The sequence below is a fragment of the Chaetura pelagica genome, unplaced genomic scaffold (genome assembly GCF_000747805.2).
Source record: "Chaetura pelagica isolate M959 unplaced genomic scaffold, ChaPel_1.0 scaffold85, whole genome shotgun sequence".
Lineage (NCBI taxonomy): Eukaryota > Metazoa > Chordata > Aves > Apodiformes > Apodidae > Chaetura > Chaetura pelagica.
In genome coordinates, this window is record NW_009953505.1 from 3,513,833 (window position 1) to 3,540,920 (window position 27,088).

General features: G+C 38.1%; 1 protein-coding gene across 1 annotated transcript in view; it reads left to right on the forward strand.

The window, feature by feature from the left end:
- DDX10 (DEAD (Asp-Glu-Ala-Asp) box polypeptide 10) overlaps positions 1-27,088 on the forward strand; it is a 184,051-nt gene that overhangs the window by 47,059 nt on the left and 109,904 nt on the right. The window contains exons 11-14 of the mRNA XM_009999431.1: positions 4,728-4,829; positions 10,648-10,735; positions 16,397-16,485; positions 25,940-26,393. Of these exons, the coding sequence (XP_009997733.1) occupies positions 4,728-4,829; positions 10,648-10,735; positions 16,397-16,485; positions 25,940-26,393 (733 nt within the window). The remainder of the gene's footprint in view (positions 1-4,727; positions 4,830-10,647; positions 10,736-16,396; positions 16,486-25,939; positions 26,394-27,088) is intronic.

Sequence of the window (27,088 nt, forward strand, 5' to 3'; positions counted from 1 at the left end):
GGAATGAATTATATCTGGTATTATAACAGACAGTTAAAATTGCAATGCAGAAATGAGTCCATGAGTCCCTGCTCTGTTTTTTTGATACCTTGAGGAGATGACAAGGTAAGTAATATCATTAATTACCACACAGTCCAAGAAAGTTTTATTACTTTGTGGTTTTTAATTTGCTTTTCTCCAGCACAGTTGAGGTGCATACTTAGTGTATGATAAATCACCAGAGTGAATTAGCCTTTTAGGACAGCTGTTTGGATTTGATGATGATGGACAACTTGAAGGCTGCAGTCCACAGGAATGAGGAAAACTTCTAATGTTTTCTCATCTGCAGAAGTAGTCCTCTTTCTGAAGAACTTCAGTAGCTGAGATTGTCTCTTTGATTCTTTATCACCTATGAAGGTTCAAAGGTTTTATTTGTCTACTGAAAATATATACAGAAATATTATTTTAGTGGAGAACTTTATTCCCTTAGTATACCTAGGAATGTTCTTTTCTTCCATATTTTGGGCTTTGTAATGTAAACACATTTTGAGCAGATTGAAGGCTTCTTTTTTTATGGTTTATACCAGGTTTTAGTAGCTTGTGCTTTCATAAGTTTGCCAGTATAGAAGCTTTTAGAATGAAAGAGAGAAAACACTTTTGAAGACTTAAATTTTCCACTGCAACCTCTTCTTTTGAGGTTATCTTTTAAGCCTGTAATTTTTTTACTAGGACATTACCACATTGCTCTTTTTTTGTGAAATGAGATACCACTCTGCCCAAGTAAAATTCGTTTTTTATGGGCTTGCATTTTACTTTCTTTAACTAGGCACCCATTGGACACACTGACCAGATACAAACCCCAGATGGAACTTAAGACTGGTTTTCAGCTTTCTCAGTTCTTTAATGATTTCATTTTCATGTTTAGTTCTGAAGAACAGTGTTAGTAATAAATTGTTTTAAATAAATGAATTTTGCTTAGAATGTAAAATCGGCTAAGACTTTCTATTTTACTTCAGGTAGGTTTAAAATATTGGCACGTAAGAGAGTGAATGTTTCCAAAATAGGTAAGGAAAAGATCATGCTGCATCAATGGTTACCAGATGTGTTTCAGTCCCTTTCAATTTCTGAAGGCATGAGCACTGAGAAATATTTTAAATGTTGCTTACCCTCCAGTAGTTGCCAAGAGATGAGAAAGTGTAGGTGTTTGGAAATCTGTTTCTTCTTTATCTATTTTTATGTAGTTGTTTCCTTACGTATCTGTAGTACTATTTTCTTTGTATAAAGGCTTTGCAAGACTTAATGTAACACTGAATGAGTTGTTTGCCATAGATACCTGATTTAACTCTTGTTTTATTTTTGTGGATGATTTATGGAATGTGCCTTTAGAATTACATCTCCTGAATTTGTTCTTTCTGAAGAGGTAACTGACTCAGCATATGATGTGTTTAGCACTAATAACACAAGAGTATCTTTCAAGGATGAGATTGAAGATTCATCTGATCCTACATCCTGTTTTGAGAGTGAAGCTATGAAAAAACCCTAATGTAAAATATTTCCTGATTTGTCGCTTGCAGAGAAGATATCTGCACTCTCTGACCCTTGCTGAGTATTTATTGAATAATACGTATAGCACTGGTCTTTCATAGGGTATTGCACACTGAATGAAATATTTATAATAAAGCAACAGTTTAAGAATGCCAAGTTATGCACGACAGAATAAGAAATGCCAGATGCAACAAATCTACACAAGTCACTTTATACCTTTGCCTAGATTTAGGGAATCTGCAAAAATCATCCTTTGTAGGTGTTTATATAGTGTGATCAAGGCTTTTTTTGTCGGCTTGACAAATGTGGAGGATTCTCATTAAGAGACTAAACAGACATTTTTTCCAGATATTGGATCATTCTCATGGCTCTTTTTGGAATCCTTTCCTTTTGTAGCATCTGTTTTGAAGAGAAGAGCAGATCTGTGTGTTATTTTGTACTCTAAATCGGTGAGACTGATGTTGGCAGCAATTTTATCTCTGTCTTCCTGTCTGGTACAAACCTTGGGTAGATAAAAGAGAATATTTTCATCCTTGTTTCCAGCAGTGCTCTGAGAGCTCAGGTTCTTTTGATGAGTAATTAGCTGTCTTGGAACAGTGATAATGAATTTTTGCCATAAAATGCAAAGTCCTCTAAGGTTCAGTGGCTTTCAAGGATTTCAGTGCTTGTTCAAGCAGTGGCAATGTCTGACGTGCACCCCACTTTGGCCCATTATCTGAAATTTGGCTGGGTTAAAATACACAGAACTTTTGTACAAGGTATGCTTTGTCTATGTAAGCAAGACATTACCAGCCTTTATTATATAAAGGGCCCAAACACTGCTGGAATGTTTGGTCAGCAATGACTTGGGTCCTCCTGTGCTGTTCATAAAGGTTATAAATTGCCTTAAACAAAGTGAATGGGTTGCTTCAGAACTATTTAAGAAAGATTTCTACCAGCTGGTATTTAGAACATTTTAAAAGGAAGTTAGTATAGTTTTTTGTATCCCTTCTTTACCCACAACCCTAAAGCAGTATTTTTTGGGATAAAGTCCAAATGTCTAACATTTCATTTGGTACTCTTACCAAACCGTAAAACCCCAGTAAATTTACGTAGCATTGGTATGTGGCAAAGACTCTCCTCTTTGTATCAGTTTGACTTCCATGTAAAATTTCAAAATCTAGAATGTAAGGGTTAAAATCTTATTGGGAAAACATTTATTGAATATTTAAAAATTATCTTTAAAAGTCAATACTTAAACCCATCATCTGTAGTACTGGACAAAAAATAAAGCATCTGAGAGCATTTGGTTGTGATTTTTTTTTTTTTTCAAATTTATCACATGAAAGCAGAGAGCTGTGATAAAAGCTGTCAGACTGTTTTAACTGCAGATTTTGTTGCCAGTTGCATTGCTTAGTATGCTGTGACAGATAGTGTTTATAGTTTTCAAACAGTTCTGCAGTAATGTTTTTGCCAAGTGATAACTGTTTAGACTTGGAAAAATGTAGGCTCCCTATAATCCATCTGAGTATCAGTTAATGGTATGACTCTTGTTTGGTGTGTCTGAGAACATCCTTCTCCTCACTCTCACCTCCAGCTTAAAAGCTCTCTTAAGTAAATGAGTCTTGTCTCTAATACTTCCTTAAATAGCACTTATGGCCCCTTTTCAATGCACAAAGACTGAGCTGGTGTTTTGTTCTGTCATTGCTAAGCTTTTATTGGAAAAATGTCACCTACCCTGGCATAGGCTTTTCTCTGTCATCTCTGACACAAAGACAAACTAATTACATCTCCCACCTTTCTGCTGACAGTTTATACTGTTTGTATAATGTACTTTCCTTGATGGTTCTTCCAGTGTGGAAGAGTTAATGCAATTGGGGTAAAGACCCAACAGGAGAATTTGTGACAGAGTAACAAGCTAACACATGGAAAAGCTCAAACTGAAGAAGGAAGCATAAAGGGGGTGGAAGCTAGGGCAGGTATCCTGGGAGGATTACAGAGAGGTTGTCTGAGCAGCTAGGGATCAGATGAGGAGAGCCATATCCCTGCTAGAATTAATTCTTGCCAAGAATGTTAAGAACAACAAGAAAAGCTTCTTTAGGTATGCTGGGGAGAAAAGGACATCCAAGGACAATGTAGGCCCTCTCCTGAAGGGAACGGGTGAGGTAGCAACACAGGATATTGAGAAGGCTGAGGTCCTCAATGACTTCTTTGCTTCAGTTATCTCTGGCGAGTACTCCAACCTCAACACAAAGGCCACAGCAGGTGAAAGAAGGGACTGAGAGAGTGAATTACCCCCCACCATAGGTGTAGAGCAGGTTTGTGACCGTCTGAAGAACCTGAAGGTACATAAATCTGTGGGACCTGATGGGATTCACCCATGGGTCCTGAGGGAGCTGGGGGATGAAATTGCTAAGCCTCTGTCCGTCATATTTGAGAGGTCATGGCAGCCTGGTGAGGTGACATTTTCTTACATGAAAAGGAAGTGTATATCATGATGCTTTAAGAATAAAAAAGAAGAATTTTTATTTCTTTGCCAACCATGTCTCTTCACCCAGCTACATTTGATACAGCTGTTAAGTTCATGGAATACTGAATATGTTCTTATGGATCAGTTTGATGGTAGTTTTTTCTTTTTGTAACTAAAAATTACTTCTGTACATGAAATAAATTTTTTTTAAAATGCTTTTCTTTCAGTGATGCCTCTGTGACCTATTAGAAAAGTAGCCTTTACTGAACATACAAGTGGGAGTTGTTTGGGATCAAAGCACTTAGCTTTTCCTAGCCTTTACCTCCTTTCACGTGTAGGATGTGCGAAGGAGAATTGGTTGTTACCGGGTGTTAAGGCTTGCCTATTGGCAAAGGATGAATGCAGGTAGCTGGATCTTCTAGTATTATAAGTTTTGATGAAGTGCCATTTGATTATTACAGGAATAGTTCTAATCTAGGGAAAAAAAGATCCACTGATCGGAATCTTAGTCTTTGGGGATCTAGGTGTAGTTTTGAACTCAGCTCAAGTGGAGATATTCGCAAGTCACTTAACTGGTTTTGACTTTTCTGTTTTAAAGTGACAATTTTTGTCTGCTCTTTGCTTACAAGGAAGCAAATATACGTTCTTTTTGGTTATTGAAAATGTCAATAAAAAGTTGTATTTTTACATATTTGTTTGGGTGCTCTCATGTTTGTTTATTTATTTGTTTGTTTTCCCCTCCCTCCCCGATCAGATACAAAGAAGGTGGTGAAGCTTTGTTAGTATTGCTTCCCTCAGAAGAAAAAGGCATGGTGGAACAGCTGGCGCAGAGGAAAGTGCCTGTCAGTGAAATCAAGTAAGTGACTAATAGGTTGTCTGTTATTCAGCCTTCTTTCTATAGGAACAATGTGTGTAAGTCTGTGAACAAAACTGGTGAAGTAAAGTTCTTGAATTGCCTGGAGCTGGACAAACAAGGGCGATTTTGATAAGTGTTGTAGAAGGAAAAGATCTTCAGATGTTACTTAGTCCATCCCCTTTCCTAAAGGCCGGATCTGCTGCACAAATCAGTCTTGTCAGATGCTTGTCTAGGTTGCCAGTGAATATCTTCACAATTTCCCAAAGTGATCTCATCTGTACTCAGCAGTTCCTGCCTTTAACCATTTTTTTCTTCAAGTGTCTGATAAGCCTTGTAAGTAATTTAAGTGAAATATTTCTTTTTTCCTGTGCCAAGAATATATGGAAAATTATGTATTCTCTTACTCTTTGCAACTACTTTTTGTGTAATTGAACATTATCATTTCAGTCTAGAGAGGAGAAAACTGAGGGGGGATCTAATTAATGTCTATAAATACATGAGGACTGGGCATTAAGAAGGCAGGGACAAGCTCTTTTCACTTGTGCCCTGTGACAGGACGAGGGGCAATGGATTCAAACTCAAGCGCAGGAAGTTCCACCTAAACATGAGAGTTTAGGTTGCTGTGAGGGTTACAGAGCAGTGGAACAGGCTGCCCAGAGAGGTTGTGGAGTCTCCTTCTCTGGAGACTTTCAAGACCTGTCTGGATGCCTTTCTGAGTGATCTGCCCTAGTTGTTGTTGTTGTTTTTGTTTTTGTTTTTTTGGTCCTGCTCTGGCAGGCGGGTTAGACTTGATGATCTTTGGAGGTCCCTTCCAAACCCTAATATTCTGTGATTCTGTGATCTTTCTCTTTTGCAGATTACACAATTACAATTTCTTAAATCAGTCCTTGTATATTTTTATACCTTTTATTGTACTTCTTTAGTTCTAGACTGTTTCTTCAATTTGTCATGATCTTTCTGAAACAGTTAGTTGAAGAATAGGTAATAAAAATGTGGCTAAATGGTCACTTTACATACTAGATGGAATATACCAATGGAGACCTGTAGAATCTTTGCTGTCTGTACAAAAGAGAACTGACATTGCAAGGAATACAAAGTGTATTAATAATACCGTGTAAAAATAAAAAAACCCTTGTATTTCCAGTTTCTATTAAATGAAGAGTAATGTGGAAAAGAAAAAAATCTTAAATGCAAAAATAACAGAAAAAACCCCACACCACTAAAAAGAATTAGCAGCTAATAGGTAGGAATGAGTTAATTGTTCTTTGAGCCTGTCAGTCTAATGCTAATTTAAAAGAGGAAACAGAATGTGAAGGAAATATGGAGGAATTGTAAGCAAGCCAGAAAGTATGTATGAACCTGACTCCATTTTGAATACTTAGGATATCTAAGCAAAGAAGATAGTCAAGTGTATGAAGGAAGTGTTTGTGGGATAATTGTTTTTGAGAAGAAATCAAAATAGTGTGAATCCTTAAGTGGTTATTATTACCTCATTGCTTAAACTTCCAGGTCTGCCTAAAATTAACTATATTGTATTCTTTGAATTCTAATGTAACAGAGGGTAGTAAGAAGTTGCCACAATTTACATGGTTGTCTGGTTTTCATTATACTTTCCATATACATTTATGTCCAAACTTGTTAAGAAATAACACATACTTTAGGGCTTACTATTAAAATTTTCCAAATTAGAATTGTTTTCAGTTAATTAGCTTTTTCTATTTTAAAGTCAATAACAGCATGCATTGCAGCTACGTGTGTTAGTTTTTTTTAAACACCACCCCAAAAATTCATTCTTTTACCACACCAGTGGGGGATATGTATAATAAATACATTTAGGCAATGTTCTTGCCTGGAATCATTATAAGCAAAGTTAGAGATTTTGATGGATAATATATTTTAACAGCTTGCCTTGAGGTCCTGTTTTTCAATCTGCAAAGCATACCTTAGCATTTGCCTTAATGAAGGGGAATGTGTTTACTTAGAATGTATCTACCTACTGTGGTTAAGGCTTACCTGGTTCAGCACACCTCTAAGAGAATAACTAAAATCCATTAAAAAAGGATTGTTATTACTTTTGAATGGCAAACTGGTTTTATCCTAAAAATATTTAACTACACATTTTCTTGGGTTCTGTACTTCTCGTCAGTTTCCCAAATAATACAACTCTGGTGTGTTTTAGCAGTTGATAATTTGTTAAAGTTTCATCAACCCATAAATCATGTTCTTGGTTTTCAGGTGTTTAAGTGTATTTACCTAATTATAGATTCTCAAGAATTGATATAAATTGTGAATTGGAAGGAAAAGAACAATTGGTTGCTGCTAACAGAGTTGAACTCTTCAAGCTTCTGAAATGTCTTCAGAAAGCCATTTGTTTCTAAAACATCATTGCCAGTTAAAGTGTATGTTTTGCTGTTCTTGTTAACCTGTTGTCTAATTTAGGGATATAAAGAACCAGTTTTCTTTTACTTTCCTTGTTTTATATTTTCTGACTTAGAAATGGCTCTTAACATTTTGTTATTTCATTTATGCAAAGCTTTTAAAACAGTTCTGTAATTTGAAAGCAGACAAGATAACTTCTTTCTTCTTCAAAAGGCTAGAGTTTGGGCTGTTTTCTTTCAGTTTTCAACCTAAGCTTCCTCAAAGCACCTGTTAGTATGCCATTCCTTTCTGAGCAGCACAGTCTGCCAATTTATAGGTAGTGCTTTTAACAATACATCTCTCATACTTCCAACAGAGCAAGAAAAGATGTGAAACATACAGTAATAAGTACAATTTTATGACAATGTCATAAAATCCCCTTCTAGTCTTTGCATAGTTGGTTCTAGCTCACTGGTTCTGAGCTGTTTAGGCAAGCTTATGAATTATGATAATTTAAGTGTTTAGATGTTAGGTTTGTCTCTCTCTGCAAATAGTCATGTATATAATTATTGTAGAGTTTTATTTGTTCAGAAAGAAGTAACATGCAAACTCATTTAAACCAAAACCCAATTTAACAATGGCCAGCTTTCTTATTGTTGAAATCCCAGCATGAGACAAAGATGACAATGGGTGGTTGTCATGACACAGTATTACAATTATTTTTTAAAAATGCAGTAATGCAAATATAGTAATTCATTAACAGACACATAATCTCAAAATGTTCTTGGGGCACCAAATTTTTGGCTGACATTGCTTAGATTTACAGCACATTATCTTGCTGTGCTTTCATCTGTAAAGTATCTTGTGTCCTCTGTCTTTTTCAAACCTTATTCTTGCAAATTTCAACCAAATTACTCAACCCAAAATTTATGTGCAGTCAAAATGTTGTTATATCTTGGTTAAGATTATTGTTCATTGTGTTGAAGCCCCAGTGATGTTGTCTCCTGTAAAAAATGGATTATATTCCTACAGTAATAAACTCCTGGAAAATAATGCATAATAGCAGGCCCAGGTGAGACTTGGGATGCATTTGGCGTTTGACAGTGACAACGAGCAGTTGACAGTCCCTCCTGCTCTTTGAGTGCAGCTCCAAGGCCAGTTTTGCATTTACTTAAAGATTTTGTGTAGAATGTTTCCCTAGCTTCTGAGAACATGCTACTGCCAGGTGCTTTGCTGACATCAGATATGACATGAGCTGTTGCTTTCCTATTCTTAAAACCTGCTACTGTGAAGGATAATCCAACCAGTCATGTTTTGCTTCTGACTAAGCTATGTTGGCCCTTGTGTGTTTGCTTTTTTCTTTAGGTGCTTATGAATTGTTTTTTTCAGTATCAGGGGTAAAAAATTAATTGTTTAACTTTTTACCTCTTTGAAAATGAGCACTGTGTTTTAACTGTTCTCTGTCAGGTTTTGATCTATCTCAAATGAGTTCTTAAGAATAGATACAACTATGACTCAAAAGTGCTTTGACTTTCTCTGTAGTTGCTAAGGAGCAAATTTATTTTGACCCAGCTTATTTATCCAAGCACCTGTTTTTCTGGGATTTGAGATTCTGGGATGAGCTTGGACTGCTGTATCTGTTGTTAGCTGTGTGATTGCAGCTGCTACTTCGAGTCAAGACAAGAAAAAAAGACACTGGTGTGAAATCATCTCTTAGTAGCTTTTCTGTAACTTAACAGCAATGCAGCACTTTTCTGGCCTGTCTTACTACCAGTGTTCATGTTAATTTTTAATATTTTTGTTATGAATTCTATCCTTTGTTTACTTTTTGTATTTCATTTTGTGTTTGTAATTCTTATTTTATCCCAGTGTATCTGTGCTTTTCTTTTAATTTTTCTTTAGTTCTACTTTTAAGTTTTCCTCTTGAGTTTCAGGTCACTGTAAATTTGTTGATTTCATCTAGCCAGACTTGTTACACTTCCTCCTGTCTTTCCTCTGTAGTGAGGTAGTGTACTTTGTGTTTGTTCATTCTAACACAATTTGTTATAAAGCAAGTCACTGCTTCCATTTTGCTGTTCTACCATTTTTCTTTTGTTAGGGTCATATATGCTTTCATTGTCACCTTGTCAATCTTATTTTATAGAATAAAATTCAGAAGAACCTTCTGTTTACTTTTTCCATCTTTGGTATCTTGTGTGCATTCCATTCTGCATTGCATTTCAAAGGCTTGTTGGTCAGTTTGTCCCCCACTGAATTTTTCATGCCTCTTCTTTTCTTTCATATGCCTTTACAGTTTCAGTGCAAATTATGTTGGCTGGCTTGAAACTGGAACTCAGTTTTTTGATCTTCACTAAAACTGTAGCTAAATAGCTCTTCTGTGCACAACAGTTTCCCACTGGCTGTGTCTGACAGAGATAAGAAATTGAAATGGTGAGGGAATAAAGCTTGATGTCTTTATAATTTTAAGTATTCCTTGGCAGTACTCTCCAACTCCTTGTTTAATTGCTGCTTTCATATTTAGTAAGAATAATAGGTGATCATAATGGCTTATGTTACAGAAAATGAATATAAAATGTTTCTTGCCTAGTATTGTAATCTGTCATGTTTTTAGACCAACTTGCTGCTATGTGAAGAGGCATGACTCTTTCTCTTCTTTCCCCCCAACTTCCTTCAGAAAAGACTGTTTTGTTGTACACTATGGAATGACACATGGCATACAGCAGCAAGAACCAGATTAAAAGATCTGATAGTTGTACATTCCTTTTGAGCTCTACTGGAGGGGTAACCTCCTGCCATGTTTGGTAGGTTGTATGATAAACTTGGGTGGAACTATGAGATCAAAACCAGAAGTGAGTAAGAAAAGACCTGGGCACATAGTGGCTTTCCAGTACTTGAAAGGGGCTACAGGAAAGCTGGGGAGGGGCTTTTCATCAGAGAAGATAGTGATAAGACAAGAGGTAAGGGTTTTAAACAGAGAGGGGAGTTGTAGGTTAGATATTAGGAAGAAATTCTTCACTATGAGGGTGCTGAGGAACTGGAATGGGATGCCCAGGGAGGTTGTTGATGCCCCATCCTTGGAGGTTTTTAATGCCAGGTTGGATGAAGTTTTTTTTGTGCAACCTGGTCTAGTGGTCAGGTTCCCTGCTCATGGCAGGGCGGTTGGAACTTGATGATCTTTAAGGTCCCTTCCAACCTTTGGAATAAGCTTCACCACCTTCACTGAAAGCTGTCTCTGGATAAAAAGTCTGAGCTCCCATTTGTCTTTTCTATATTATTTGTTTGAGGATTGTATGCTTCATTCATAATATGGTTCCATTCTAAGCTGTTTCAGAGTGGTAATAACTTTATGCATATTAAAGCAATGCAAAAGATGTGAAGACAATCCTGAAAACTTAATAGGTGCTTATTTTTAGATGTTCTAATACTTAAAGCTAACTTTATTATTTTTTTTTTAAATTAGAATTAATCCTGAAAAACTTACAGACATTCAAAAGAGGATGCAGGCTTTCTTAGCTCAAGATCAGGAGCTAAAAGACAAAGCCCAAAGGGTAAGTTATCTGCTTCACTATAGTTCTTGAGGTGTGCTAGTTGAATAGAACTGCTGTTGGAATAACTGACGTGTTCATATGTGCCCTAGCAGCAGTGTTTGGAAGTACTGTATGCTTCTGGTTTTTAAGCTATAAAATATTGTATCAGTAGAAACCATAATAATGTATTAGCAGTTGGCAGTAAATATGCCTGTATAGTCTGTGTGAGTTGACTTGGATTCCACATGATACTCATGATACTCATGCCTGAAGAGCCACGTGGCCTCCTGTTGTGCCAAAATTAAGGCTTAGGTGAGGTCACAGTTATTTTAGAGTGATAGGTGTGAGAGTAATTTTTTTATTTAGAAGTCACTGTTTCTCAGTTTTGTCTGAGTCTCTCCCAGCTGTCTGCAACCTGAACCTGCCATGGTTGAACCCCATACACTAGTACAGGATGGAACAAAATGTCTGGAAAGCAGCTTTACAGGAAAAGACTTGGAGCAACAGGTTGTCCTAGTGGACAACAGGCTGAACATGAGCCAACAATGTGCCTTACAGCAAAGAAGACAACCACAGTCTGGGTGGCTTAGGCAGAGGGTTGCTGGCAAGTCAGGGGAGGTGGGTGGTCCTTTCCTTCCCCTCTGCTCAGTCCTGGTGAGACACTTGTAGAGTGCAGAGCTTGATTCTGGGCTTCCAGTACAAGACATGGACATACTGGAGGCAAGACCAATAAAGAAGCGAAAAGGATTTGCAGTATCTCTTCTGTTAGGAGAGAAGTATAAATTAGTCTGAGCCATTCTTCTGAGTGGTGCCCAGTAACACGGGAGGAGGCAGTGGGCACAAGTTTCTGTACAAAAAAACCTCCATTTAAACCCAAGAAAAAAAGTCTATTCTGTGGTTGAACAAGAGAACCAGTTCCATGGAGAGGCTGTGCAGTCTCTATTGTTGAATTTTAAAAACTGAGCATGTTCCTTAGTAGCCTCTTCTATCTGACCTTGCTTTGAGCAGGTTGTGGACTAGGTTAACTATTCTGTGTTTCAGTTAAGTGTAATGCTGTTAAATCAGTACAAATATATCTTCTTTCATCATGTATCCTTGGGAGCATGAAGAAGAACAGGACTGTGTACCCTTTTCAGAAACCCTTTGGATTGAAGTGAAGAGGTAAATTGGTAGTTCTTCCTGAGAGGATTCTTCTTGGGAAGTTGATGGTGAACATTTAAAAATAATAAAAATAAAGAAAAAAGATGACAGAGTGGTAGCATGTTTTGTTCCTTGGCTCAAGAAGTCATAAAAAATGAAACCATGTAGGGTTCAATATGCGCTTGCAGCCCGGAAAGCCAACTGTGTCCTGGGCTGCATCAAAAGAAGTGTGGCCACAAGGAGCAGGGAAGTTATTCTTCCCCTTTACTCAGCCCTTGTGAGACCCCACCTGGTGTACAGTGTCCAGTTCTGGAGCCCCCAACATAAGAAGGACATGGAGGTCATGGGGAAAAGTCTAGAGAAGGGCTACAAAGGTGATCAGAGGGCTGGTGCTCCTCACCTTACATGAAGAAGCTGAGAGAATTTGGGCTTGTACAGCCTGGAGAAGACAAGACTCTGGGAAAACCTCATAGCAGTCTTCCAGTACCTGAAGGGGCTACAAGAAAGCTGGGGAGGGGCTTTTTAGAAGGGCTAGTAGTGAGAGGAAAAGGGATAATGGATCAAAACTGGAAGAGGGGATATTTAGGTTAGATGACATTAGGAGGAAATTCTTTAGAGGGAGAGTAGTGAGACACTGGAACACGCTGCCCAGGGAGTTCTTGGAAGTGTTCAAGACCAGGTTGGACCAGGCTTTGAGCAACCTGGTTTAGTGGGAAGTGTCCCTGCCCAATGCAGGGGGGTTGGAACTAGATGATCTTTAAGGTCCCTCCCAATTCAAACCATTCTATGATTATATGATGATTCTGTGACTTACGTGCCCACTTTCTTAATCCTTTTTTTTTCACTCTATCTCCTGAATATATACCACAGTTTGTCCTTTCTCAGTGGTAAAAGGAAAACTTAAAATTACTAGGTAGATTTCTGGACTAGAATAAGCTGGTTGTAAGAGATGATTGTCCTGGATGGTGGCCCATGAAACTCGGCATTATGCTGCCTCTTGCCATCACTAGACATGTTTGCTGACCTCACACTGGTTTAACAATGTTTTTAGACAATGAACTCTTTGGGATAGAGCTCACTACTTGTATTATTGAAGTGCTGCAACATGTTGGTTTTCTGAGGTTAGTTGGCTGCTTTGTTTGTTATTAAACTGTGTGGATATTGTGAGCTGAGTTGTACCCTCTTCTAGACTATACAGGAGTTCAAATTGAGATGCAAGGGAAACAAAATGATTGGAACAATAATAAGAAAATCTTTTGGGTAATTTTTTGCTATACGTATAGGTCAAATTTAACGAGCACTACCAAAGGCCACATGGTCAGAACTGCAGAAAGGCCAAAGCCTGAGAAATGCAAAATTGCAGAAATTCTGGATTACTCTAAATAACATTTTATTTGTCAGAGCTAATGTGGAGATTGGTGGCACCTGAAGATATTCTCATAAGCCAGAGTGGTAGCATAAAATAAAAAGAGGATCATGAATGCCTAAAGAGAGACTAAGAGTTGTAGCCTTTCTGTTAAACTGGGTTGGATGTAAAATGAGGCAAGGTGAACTAGTCTGTCTGAGCTTTTATTTATAGCTGATAGTGATGAATAGGCACTTCTAGGATTCATCCTGACGCAGATACCTTATAAACTCTTTGAGATGGATGAATGGCCCTGTGTTTGCACTGCAGAGGTAGCCTGTGTGATGTGCTCTAGCTGAGAAGCCTGCAGTAGAGACACTGGGTCAGAGGAATGTCATTCTTTCTTTCCTAAGCAAGGAGCCTTATATCAAAGTGCTTGAGGAAATCAGTGGGAGCTTTGTGAATAAAAATGTCTAAGGCTATGTTCAAGGGACTACTCTGAAAGCTATTTTTGGCATTTAGGTATCCCAGGTTTTTGTAGTTCACAAAGTATTACTTGTAGCATGTGGAGTGTCAGCGTAAGCTTCATCCCAGTGTTGCTCAGGCCAGATGTACTAGTGACATATTGTGATCATCTGCAACTGCCACAGGAAGTTGCAGTTACACCAATTGGTATCAGAAGTGACAGAGCATCTGGTTGAGGGAGGACGAGAGTAGGAGGAAGCCAATACCATCTTACTTGGAATGAAAGTACTAATTCTTGTTTCTTTCTTTGGCTTTTTAAGAACTCTTAAAAGGCAGAGAAAGATAATTCAGAATTGGGTAAAATAAAACAATGATAAAGGTTCAAAATAGCACAAGAATAAAATAAAACGTGGGCTGTCTGTTAGTGTTGCAGATAAAAAAGAAATTTTGAAAAAAAAATAATTGCCCTTTAATTACCTTTTCAAGCCATTTTTGTTGCAATTTTGAGGTATGGACAAGTGATTTATCAAATAAATGTCCCTCCTTAATAAAATTTAAGCATGAGTGTTCAGGCATACTGTGCAAATGTGCCTCAGTAATCTCACATGTCAGTCTAAATAAAGCAATAACATAATGCAAATGAAATCCCGGTGTTGGGTCCTTGTCTGGAATGTTGAATTTCTCCAAGGCATGGGTGTCATGCTGTTCTAGCCTGTCTGTTGCAAGCTGCCAAATTCTTGATGTTTATAAGAAATGAATTCCCTTCCTGAATGGATCAGAAAGCAGTGAAACAGCACAGCTGTGCACAGAGGTTCAGGTAGGATGTATTTTACTTGTGTAGAGGGCATGAGATCTAAGTGATTGCCTCCTCTGAGCTTGTTGATTTACTTCAAGACACTTTTACTTTAAAAAGAAAATACTAAGAAAAATAATTCTTGATTACTAATTCCTTCAGCAAACTTCATGGTTCATTTGATAGGACATAGTTCCTCTGCTGCTGCTTTGGAAGAGAGAGCATGGCTCAGATTGGGGCTCCTTTGAAACCTTTGCAGTTTCTCTTATGATCTGATGGTACCTTTTGACATTTCTTGTAATTTTAATGTTCAATATGTCAATTCATTCAGCTCTGAAAAACAGTTTTAAAAATAATGTGTTTTTCTTGCTATTTTGAATTTTATAGTGTAGGGGGTACTGGGACACTGAAGTGGTATCTGCCCACTAAATTCTTCATCTCACCCAGAGAGACGTGCAGAGTATTACAGCCTGAGATTCTAGTTGTGCTCCATTACTTTGGATTCTGTCAAAACAGTACCTAAGTTGACTTGTGTGTGTTTTAGTATTTAAAGGGAGATTGAAGGGAAAATGCAACACAAGAGTAAGTTATAATGTTATGAAGTGTTTCCAGTTTTCTTGGTGAGAGTTTGGGATTAATTGAAACTTCAACCTTGGACTGACTTTAGTAGATGCATTAGAGTGAATTTCTGTGGGTCATCTGAGTTGCATTCATTGACTGTATGTGATGAGGTGATGGCAAATGCAAGGTAATATGAATTATCTTAGGCCACAGTGAAAGGAAGCTATGCTGAGTTAAATTACTTTCTGTTAGTGGCTAAGATTAAGTCAGGACACCTCAGATTGATAGAAAGAGTCTGTTCTTGCTTCCACGTAATTCAGTGTCACCGTTTGACTCAGGATTGACAACAACGCTCTCGATCCCCTCCCCCTCCCACCCAGGTAGGGAAGGAGAGAGAGAATGAGAAAGAGACTTTGCTGGATTGAAAACCGAACTGGACAGCTTTAATTAAACACTAATGATGAAAGAAAATATATACAATTATATACAAATATGTTCAGGTATGTGCAACCCCCTCTTGCCTCCCCCCACCCGCAGCAACTCCCCTGGCATCTCCTGAGCTGCCAACAGCCCCGACAAGTCCTGGAGCTGCCGGAGAGAGCGCAGAGTGATGAGGGTTCAGAAGAGCTTGAGCCTGGGGGTTGGTGGTGATGGATGGATGGAGTCCTCCCTGGACACCCACCATGGATGGAAGAGAAAGGAAGAAGAAGCAGGAAGGAAGTTGTCTTCTGTGATCTCTGACCTTCCTCTGAGCTTATGTAGATATATGGAATGAAATATCTCTGGCCATTTTTTATGCCTGTCTAACTCAGCCGCCTATGGGGGGCTCCTAGATCTCCCTGTAGTGTCTGAGCTGGCAGAGCAAAAATGTGACCTTGGAGTCCTAGCAGTTCCAAAAACATTCTTGCATTTGTTATCGATCCAAGCTGGAACACTTGCTGAAGGAAAAAAAAAAAATTAGTAAAATGAAAAGTGGCTTCATCCTGGCTTAAACCTGGACATTAAGGTATCAGAATAGCATGGCAACATTCAGAAGAGCTAGGAGAAAGAAAAAATTGAATCAATGATGTTTCCTTCTGACTAATTTGCTATATTTTTTTTTTTCCTAGGGAAAATAACATGACTATTGGGAAATTCAGCCAATTAATGTGCATTTAATGACAAACTTGAATACTTGAGGTTGCATCACTTCTGTAGTACTCATAAGTTTTGTTTGATGGGTATTGTGTAAAGGAGTTACAGTCTGAAATCAGTGTTAGACCACTTAATAGTGAAATTCTGTTTTGTGTTTAGAGCAACAGTAGAATGTTAATTGCATGTTGTTGGTAATGCAATGGTTTCTTTTTTTTGGTGTTAAATACTTCTATTTTTCTTTCAGTGTTTTGTGTCCTACTTGCGCTCAGTTTACTTAATGAAGAATAAGGAAGTATTTGATGTCTTCAAATTGCCTCTTGCAGAATATGCCCTGTAAGTATGGTCAACTTGGAAAGTGAAAACTGTATAGTGAGTAGTTTTGCAGTATATGATAGCTTTAAATAGCTGTTTTGCCTGTGTTAACACACAGAATTGGATAGTCTTGTAGTGTATTTACAGTTTCATATTTGTGCTGTGCTTTTGCGTATTTTCAAAGACATTCTAAATAGAAATTACATGTAAAAAACTGTATAACTCTTATAGCTGCAAGATAGGTAATAAGATAGAAGGTAACTCTGCTGTATACGATAGGAGACAACACTTCTGAAGTAAAAGGATAGAGAACAATAGATGTTGTGGGATTATTTTATTATTATTTTTTTTTGCCAACCTGTAAAGTGTATTATTTAAAAAGAATCTGGAGTATCTTGCAGTCTCGTTTTGAGTGTGATTGGAACATTGCTCCTTAGACATAAATTATTTTTCAGAAGCTTCAGTGCTCTTGGTAAAGATGAAGCATCTGGACTGGATAACATCTATTTTCCTTTGTCTGTTTTTGTACATAACTGTGAACTATTCCATATTTTGTATAGGAGTGAAATTAATTTTGACAGATTGACTTTACAGCTGACAAGCACCTGAGATTGTTTTAAGATGTGAATTTTTTTTAATAATCTCTTGGGACATCAGGTATTCAGAAGGGAGCAGGAAGGTGTTGAAGGTGTTGAAAGATGAATGGTAAATTAATTTTGTGTCTGTGAAATTTCATACAGAGAAGACTTAGGTCTTCAAACTTGTCAGCACATGGCATAATGAACTAAAACGTGACAAATTACTAAGCTGTAGAACACCTGGTCTTCCTGTGCTGTGCTGCAGTTAACATGTTTTTAAGTCATATAAGCCTATTATAAAAAATGTTTTCTTACATTATGATCTGAGAAATTTTTAAAAAGGAAAACTAGCAGAATCTTGAAAAATGTCACTACATATATTGCCTGTCCCTTCAGCTGTGTGATTTGACAGCATCTTTTATTGTATGTCTTACCATGCTGAATGGAAGAAGTAGTGGCAGAAGATTAGGACTAAGAGTGATGACCACATGAATTTAACCAGTGTGTTGAGAAACCAACTGACAGATTATGGTAATGCTGAACTTTTGGAATCCCCGTGCCTCTTTCTGGATTTCAGCATAGTGTGCCAATTAGGATCTGATACTGATGTGAACAGAATGATCTACAGTTCTGTTCTTAGGCCTCTGTGCCAGGCTTTGGCCCCTCATTGGTATCGTTTCTAATTGCAGCTTTGCAAAGTTACTAGTAACTCATTTGTGTATTAAAATGTAAGAAATCAGACAGTTGTTTGTAGAGAGTAGGAGGGGTTTAGTCAAGACTATGAAATACATAGAAGCATAATCAAAAAGTCAAAAGGTAAGAAATCTGGGAGATAGCTTGGAGATTCTGCTCTAAATGAACAGTTTGTTGGCCTTCCTCATCCTCTCTCTGGACTGGTAGTATACCTAAATGCACCCTGCAGTCCCCTGGCTTTGAATTCAGGGCACATCCACTGATCCAGTGGATCAGTCAGCTTAATTTATCTGAACGGCCCTCAAAGTCTGGAATGTTTGAATTCTGCATTGAGAAAAAACCTTGGTTTAAGTTGTGTGTGCAAACTTGTGGCAAAACCTGGAATGAGAATTCTTTCTTCCCTTTACCTTTGATGTATGTTCTCCAAAAGTATTTCAGCCTTTCTGGGAAGATTTACTGCTTGCTTGATAGATGTTACTCCACTAAAACTTCTGCAGAGAAAATAAGCTGCTTAATGCCCCTGTCAGGTTTGCCTTTCATTCTGTCAGGCTGTTGCCCACTTTCTCCATTGCATTCTTGCTCTGAAATTCTGCACTGAAATTCTTTTAAATGCCATTGATAGAGTCTGAAGAAAAGCAGGTGTTGTTTTTTTTTTATTTTTATGTATTATGTAGAATTATTCCATATATAAAAAAACCAATATGACAATTAAAAATTTGTGTGTGTGTATACACAAGTATTTTAGAGATTGATCACCTTTAAGCTATAGTACATTAGTATTCCCTCCAGTATCCTCTCCTTTCAAATTGCTATGGAGAATAATTTGCTGAAGACTTGCAGAGACCTTGTGTTAACATTGGCAGTCTTTAAGTTTGGTGCAGGAGAACTTTGATGCTTGCATAAAAAATAAATGTATCTTTTCATTACAAAGGGCAGCTTTGAAAACATAAGAAAATGTAAACAAGCAGCAGGGCAGAAAGGAATAATTAGTTAGTCCAGCCTCCTGCATAGGAGACAAGGGTAAAGAGGAGGCAGGGATTTGAAATACTGTACTTCTCAGGCACTTTATTTTCTTAAATGCTAACATATGTGTCTATGTATCAGTCTCCAGGTACAGTTCTTAACAGGTGAGTGCACTGGATGGACGGGTTAATCATAGCTCTAAGGGCTTGCCAGGCAAGATAATTAATCTGTGAATTTTTTTATGTCTTGCAGGAGGAATGTAGCTTATTTTTCTCTGTTTATCCCTGTATTGGCACATTGAGAATAAATAAAGCAAGTTGAAGCCAAGTTATTTGGAAACGTCTGATACACACAACTTAGTATCCAGCTAATTTTCCATGTGTTCCTTTACAGATCAGTGTCACAAAGCAACAGGTAGCAGCAGGTGCTGTCAGGTCTGAAGTGGGTGATACCAGGATACATGATCCATCTGTCCACATCTGTCTGTCATCTTACTGACCAGGGAAAGCAGCCACTGCACTCTCACCCCACTCCCCTTGGCTATGGATGTAGGCTAGACCCTTACTGCATAGTCAGGGCAGAGGGTTTTGCTAGTTACCTTCCTTTAGCTGCCCGTGAGCACGTGCAGGGCTGCCCACCATAACCCCAGGCAGCACCCATCACAGGCTTTGCACATCTCATCATCCCTCAGCTGGTTCTGGCCCTCCTTGCTGCCCTGTACTCCCTTTTCTACACCCCAGTATCCTTCCAACTAAAAAGCCTGCTTCTAATTGTTTTTTTCCAGTTGCTTCTAGTCTTCATACACCTGTAACCAGGCTTAATATTTCTCATGCTCTTACCTAGTTAATCTCAGCCTCAGGTAATATTATTCATATGGACCTCATTGTTCACTCTAATATTCTGCAGAGTTTGGGCATTTTTCATGCAGCTCCCCCTCAACCACATGGATATCCAGTCATCCCTTTCTGAGCTTTCTGTAGCTTTTCTGTAATATTCTGAGCTTTCTGATCTTGCCATACAGATCTCTGAAAAAGCTTCAGTCTCTTCTCTCCAAGTCCAGGGTCATTATTTTCTTAGTCATCATCCTCATTTCTTCTTGGATCTTGAATTGCCTTTTCTCATTTTTACAGCCAAGCCTGCTATTGACCTTCACTCACCTTAGAAGTAAATGTACTTGCATATGCATGAGTTGCAGTTCCAGTAGAGTGTCTTTCAGAGTTGGCTAATCCAGCAAACTTGGACAAATGGTCTTTAATGCAGTCTAGAAATCTCCATTGCTTGCGTTCTGCTGTGTTGCCCTTTGAGCAGGTGCCAAGGTAGCTCAGGTATCAAGAATACCAGGGCCTGCAACTGCAACGTGGATGCTCCTATTAGTTTTGTAAAGAAGCCTACATCTCAGTCTTCTAAGTGATTTAATTTCAACCATGACATCCATTTTGGTTTTCTCTTTGATCCTGACCCATAAACTCTTGGTTAGCTTGGCCCTCATTATTAGTAGAGTATCATGCATTTAAGCTCTTTAATTTAGAAGGATAGAGCTGGCTAGTAAAATAAATAACACAGCAAAAGCAAGTTCTCTATTCATTTTGATTATTAGTCAGACCATCTGGAAAGCCTGTTAATTCAGATATGTGTCACTTCAGTTGATTTGATTTCTCCTGTTTTCAAATTGTTGCTCATCCTGTCTTCTGAAAGCATTTTAAATGTTAAAGTAGATATAGCATATATTGTGAGGCAAGTAATGTGCGTTTCTCCTCTTGAAATAGCTTCTGGGAGTATTTAACCTTTCTCAGGCTATTTTAAATCTTTGTCTGAACTTATTCTATAGTAAAATAAATCACTGTGCCATGTTTTAATGTGTTCAAATAATTCCGGAGAAGTCATTATGTCTTATATTTAGTAAGTATAGTAACTTAATAGTAGAACAAAGCACTAACTTGTGTGAAATTGTTGTGCAGCAGTTCGGCAGAAGTGACTGCAGGTTCTTTACAACTGGCTCATGTTTCAAACAAGACTACAAATCTTCTAGTTGCAGATTAGCAACTCTTGTGACACTTAAAAATTAAAATATTGCACTTAAGTGTCCTGTTTAATTTGTTTTGTGCAAGGACAGATTTTACTCTGAGTGTCTAAGCTTCCATCTCTTTAAAGAGTTGAGAGATGCCCAGCTTTTCATCCAGTCCAAATGGAGGCATAGTGAAGTTACTGTGTTAATGTAAACATACTCAAGATTTTTGTATAGGCATAATGAACCTCAGAAAAGGCAGTATTTTAAGTGTCTTATGCCATTCATTTGACTTAAATTTAAAAATGCATACTAATATTTATTTTCCTTATTCAATAACAAACAAGAAAGATACTCTTTGTAAAGCCACATATTGTTATTTCTTCGGAGTTTTGCTCTTTAATTTCCCAAAAAGTCTTTGTCAGCTTGCTTTGAATTGAAGGACCTACCTGTGAATTGCAGGTGTTCTGTTACTTCTACACATTCCCTGTGCAGTGTTAGGGAATTATGGTGTCTGGCCACCCAAGTTTCTTGATGAATAAAACTATCAACTGTACTTTCATTTGTAGCAGCGAAATAATCCATTGCCTTCAGTATTGCTTTTAGAAGCTGATGTCAAATGTCTTTCTATAAGAGCTTGCTCCCAAAAAGTCATTTCATTTCACACCAAAATACGAAAGAGGATTATTTTCTTGTTTATAAGCTGAACTTGTGTTGCTTTTAAAGGCTACTGTAGTCTGAGGGCTACATTGTGGTGCTAGCATGTTTTTAGTGTTCTGTGTTCATGTTAGAGTTCATGAAATCTCACAAAAAACTTACCTATGTTTTCTCTGTCTTTATGAGAAAATCTTGCACATTTCTTATTCCAAAAGAGTGTGTGAAATACTAGCACTAGAATCAAAAAGTATGTGTAACTTCGATCACAGTATGATTCTGTTCTGAGTGGCATCTCATGAATTAATGAAAACTAATATTGCCCTTTCTAGTTGATGGAAAAAAACACTGGTTCATGTATTCAAGATTTTTTAGTACGACTGAACTCTAGATTTGATTAAGAATAAAGTCAAAACAAACTTGGATCTCATATTATATGGAAACATTTGCAGTAGTAGAATGTATTTGTCCCTAAGTGTTCTGTTGGGAGTATACTATGGAAAAGGGGCAGTAACAGCCAAAATGCAGACATATCTTTGAGAAGCTAGGCAATTAGAAGTGTTTGGGGATTGTCTGTACACAACTTTGTTTAAGCTTATCTACTATTACTTTCTAACCAAATATCTTAACACCTTCCCTTTCCCCCAGGTCTGAGGTCTGTATTATAGAATTACTTCGGTTGGTAACGACCTTTAAGATCATCGAGTCCAATTGTTAGCACAGCCCTGCCAAGTTCACCACTGAACCATGTTCCTAAGCACCACATCTGCTTGTCTTTTAAATATTTCCAAGAATGGTGACTCAGCCACTTCCCTGGGCAGTCTGTTCCAGTCCCTGACAACCCTTTCAGTAAAGAAAGTTTGCCTCTTACCCATTCTAAACCTCCCTTGGAGCAACTTGAGGCTGTTTGCCTATCACTTGTTTCCTGGGAGAAGAAACCGACCTCCACCTCCCTACAACCTCCTTCCAGGTAGTTATAGACAGCAATAAAGTCTCCCCTCAGCCTCCTTTTCTCCAGGCTGAAGAACCTCAGTTCCCTCAGCTGCTTCTTGTAAGACCTTCTAGACATTTCACCAGCTTCGTTGCCCTCCTCTGGAGTTGCTCCAGCACCTTAATGTTCTTCTTGTAGTGACAGGCCCAAAACTTCTGGTTCAAATGTCATTTGAGTTCTGATAGCACTGGTCGTTTTTGGTAGAGTTGCTAAGCAATGTAGAAAAATGGATGAATGCAAACTGATCCTTAATTTTATTGGATTATAAAAGTTAGGCATCATTGCAGAACAGCAGTCTGGCAAGTAGGATTTCATGTTTGATTGAGAAAAGCTGTGGTTAAGTCACCTCTGCATCATGGGCTGCTCTTTTTGACTGTTTTAAATCTTCTCCTGTGGAGAGGAATCTTTGATACTAGCTCTGGAGACTTAGAAGCTGCGACAAAATTGGAGTTTGCAACCCTATGTACTTTGTGTCTGTCTGCATGAGAAAGAGAAGTGAACACAGATTGCTCAGTTGCCCTACAATACTGCTAGCTGTAGTTTGTCAGCAGTTGACAGCAATACTTTATGTAGAATAATGTGAAATCTGGAAAGGCAAGAAAGTGCTTCTCTTGCAAAGGGTTTTTCCTCCTCCCCCCCTACTTCGATCCCCTTGCCAGAGATTGCACATTCATTGACATTGCAACCATCTCTTTATACATGTTTACTATGCCTGGTGCTAAGGCCCAATTACAGGTTTGACTCTCCTCCAGCTGCTGCAATGAAGCATTGCATCTGCTTTGTTTGGTTATTTTTGTTTCATTTAGTCAATAGGCCAAACTTTAACGTATAGTTTCATTGCCTGCTTGTCTTTTAAATATTTCCAAGAATGGTGACTCAGCCACTTCCCTGGGCAGTCTGTTCCAGTCCCTGACAACCCTTTCAGTAAAGAAAGTTTGCCTCTTACCCATTCTAAACCTCCCTTGGAGCAACTTGAGGCTGTTTGCCTATCACTTGTTTCCTGGGAGAAGAAACCGACCTCCACCTCCCTACAACCTCCTTCCAGGTAGTTATAGACAGCAATAAAGTCTCCCCTCAGCCTCCTTTTCTCCAGGCTGAAGAACCTCAGTTCCCTCAGCTGCTTCTTGTAAGACCTTCTAGACATTTCACCAGCTTCGTTGCCCTCCTCTGGAGTTGCTCCAGCACCTTAATGTTCTTCTTGTAGTGACAGGCCCAAAACTTCTGGTTCAAATGTCATTTGAGTTCTGATAGCACTGGTCGTTTTTGGTAGAGTTGCTAAGCAATGTAGAAAAATGGATGAATGCAAACTGATCCTTAATTTTATTGGATTATAAAAGTTAGGCATCATTGCAGAACAGCAGTCTGGCAAGTAGGATTTCATGTTTGATTGAGAAAAGCTGTGGTTAAGTCACCTCTGCATCATGGGCTGCTCTTTTTGACTGTTTTAAATCTTCTCCTGTGGAGAGGAATCTTTGATACTAGCTCTGGAGACTTAGAAGCTGCGACAAAATTGGAGTTTGCAACCCTATGTACTTTGTGTCTGTCTGCATGAGAAAGAGAAGTGAACACAGATTGCTCAGTTGCCCTACAATACTGCTAGCTGTAGTTTGTCAGCAGTTGACAGCAATACTTTATGTAGAATAATGTGAAATCTGGAAAGGCAAGAAAGTGCTTCTCTTGCAAAGGGTTTTTCCTCCTCCCCCCCTACTTCGATCCCCTTGCCAGAGATTGCACATTCATTGACATTGCAACCATCTCTTTATACATGTTTACTATGCCTGGTGCTAAGGCCCAATTACAGGTTTGACTCTCCTCCAGCTGCTGCAATGAAGCATTGCATCTGCTTTGTTTGGTTATTTTTGTTTCATTTAGTCAATAGGCCAAACTTTAACGTATAGTTTCATTGCAAAGGTAATTAGTGTGAGCTGTCAGGCACTAAAACAGGTTTAAGATTGCTGGTTGCTCCAATTTCAGTTCCCATTTAAGTTCATGTTTGTGTTGTGTTATCCTCTCAGCAGTGCCCTTTCAATAAATGTGCAAGGTACACATGAAAAACTGATGAAAACTTCTTTTGATCTTTTTTCTTAAAATTCTATGTTCTTTATTATTGCTGTTAATTACTGTTAAAGGGTTATAAAAAATACTTAGAGTTAGCTTTGCATTAAAATTAAGACACTATTTATTGAAAAGCCTGTTTCTCATCCTAATGGAGTGAGCTGCTTTTTTGGGTGCGTGCCAACTTTTCAGTGTTTTAACCCTTGGCCAGTACCAAAGCTGCCTTGTTTTAACCATAGATGTGATTGCGTTTGGTTTTTTGTTTGTTTGTCATTTAAGCATGATGCCTCTCATGTTTACTACTTAGTCCCATTGGCTACCATTAACAATTTAAGCCTCCATGTGGTCTACAGTCCACTCTTGCTGCTCTGTAGTACCATTTGGATGCTTCATGGACTGTTTTTAATGACATTTCCACCAGGGAGTATAGACTTGATTTTTCTCCTGTGACATAACTCAGGTTTCTTTATTCAGAGCTTTGTGGTGAAGAGAAGACATAATGCTGTCTACTTGAATTGAGCAGCATTGAGGAAAGAGATCGTGTATAACTGCATGATCTGAATCAAAAGAGACTGCTGTTTTATCTGTGTGTGTACACATCTAGATATGCTGATTAAATACTTAATTCCTTCGTTAGGTGTATGTACAACCCTGGAGTATTATAAACACTACCAGTTCTGTTTGGTGTGTTTTTAAACATTGCTGTGGTCTCTGTATTCCTTGCACAGTATCAGTGTCACCCTACATTTTTTATTTACCTAATGAATGGCCTCATTGACTCAAAAAGAGACTAATATACTGCCTTTTTTCATTTAGATTTGACAGGGTCAGGTGTAATAATACTGGGAAATTACAAAACTTACTGAAGTCAAGCGATCTGTTGGAGGCAGATTATCTTTTCCCATACAATACTCTCCAGTGTTGTTGCTATGCAGTATTTTTGCTTTTTGACTATTTTTTTTTCTTAATGTATAAAGTATTAGTGTCACTTTGAATTGTCATGAATTACTGGGTAAAATAATGGTACTGTTGGCACTGCTTGTTATGTATGCCATGAAGGTAAAGCCTTGCTGTAGAGATATTCAGGCAGGAGAGATTTCCTTGAAGGGAGAAGTGTCATTCCTTAGCTTTTTCTGCAATTAGTCATTTTTCTATACTGTATTTGTCCTTTACATCTGTGTATCTTCCATACCAATTACATTGGTGTTTCTTTCAACATATTTCACTGCAAATCATAGTTAATTTGCTCTTGTCTACAGCTTTTCAGGTTCTTGGTTTGCTTTCTTTCCTGGAAAGATTTGGAACTCTTCTTGAGAGTTCACAGCTACTCTATTTTCCTTCCTCTCTTGCATTTTTCAAGCTAGATTCTCCTGTTGCAGGCCAAATACTGCTTTGTAAATACATTAGTCAAAATGTACCAATATGAATTTCCATAATTAAAGTAAAATCAGTTGAGCAGCCAATGAGAGCTTTTAATGTAGTAAAAATCTGTGTATCTACCTTTCAGATTAATGTTTGTTTTATTTCATGCTTTAGATCACTTGGTCTTGCAATGGCACCTCGTGTGAGATTTCTTCAAAAAGTTCGGAAGCAGCAGCGTGCAAATGAGGCAGCTGATGGGACAGAGCAAAATAAAAATAATCCCTCCTTGATAAACGAGGAAGGAGTGGAGAAATGCAGAACGGATTTAAGTGGAAAGGTGTCTTTTAATAGCAAAACAAAGGCGATGGAGAGAAGGAAGGAAACTGAGGAATGTTCTGCTTCCAGTGAAGGTGCTGAAGAGAGTGGTGAGTCTGAGGATGAATCAAAAGAGGTATCTGAGGAGGAGGAGGAAAAAGAAGTTCCTGCACCAAGCAGGGTACCAAACCCAGACTCCATACAGTTCTTTGAAAGTGACTATGACGACGATGATGATACTAAAGATCCTGATTTGCTGACAGTGAAACGACGGAATGTTTTTGGTGTGGAAGCTAAAGATAATCCTGCACCGGTAAGTGCACTTCACAGCAAGGTCTTAATGATTTTGTATTGGACATGCTCCAAGTAAGGAAGAGGAGAAAAGAGAAAATTCTGCTCTTAGCAGAATATTTGCTTGAAGTCAGATGTTTTGTCCATATGTATTAGAGGTCAGAATTGCTCCCGAAAGATCAGCAGTGTGACTTACACTGTTACCATTTTATGTTACTAGCATAAAGTAATTTTATTTGCATAACAGTATCCTTGTAGTCACTTTAATTTTTTAATAGCATGATTTAAATACCTGGGAAATTTTGACAGTTTTAATTCTTGTCACTTATTTGCTTTTACCTCTCTAAGTAGCTACCACTTTCAGTAATAATTTTGATGCTGCGCCACAGTTTGTGCCACTGGGAACCAAACTGCAAGACATGACAAAACATCTCCCGATAGAAGGCATAACAAAGGATCTTTACACTCACATAACCTTTAAACCATGGTTTTTGCTTTCAACAGGATCTTTGCTATTAGGAATTGAGCCAGTATCAGAGAGTGAGCCCTCTTCTTGTAAAGTGTGTTTATAAAGGCTTATTAGAAGTATTCGTGTGGATCTTTCATTTCCTTGGCAAGTTGCTTTAGAATTCAGGATTTGTCTGTGCCTGGTGTTCTGGGAAATGTTACTTTCATTTAATCTTTAAATACAGTGTTAGAGTAAGGTAGCTTCTGTGG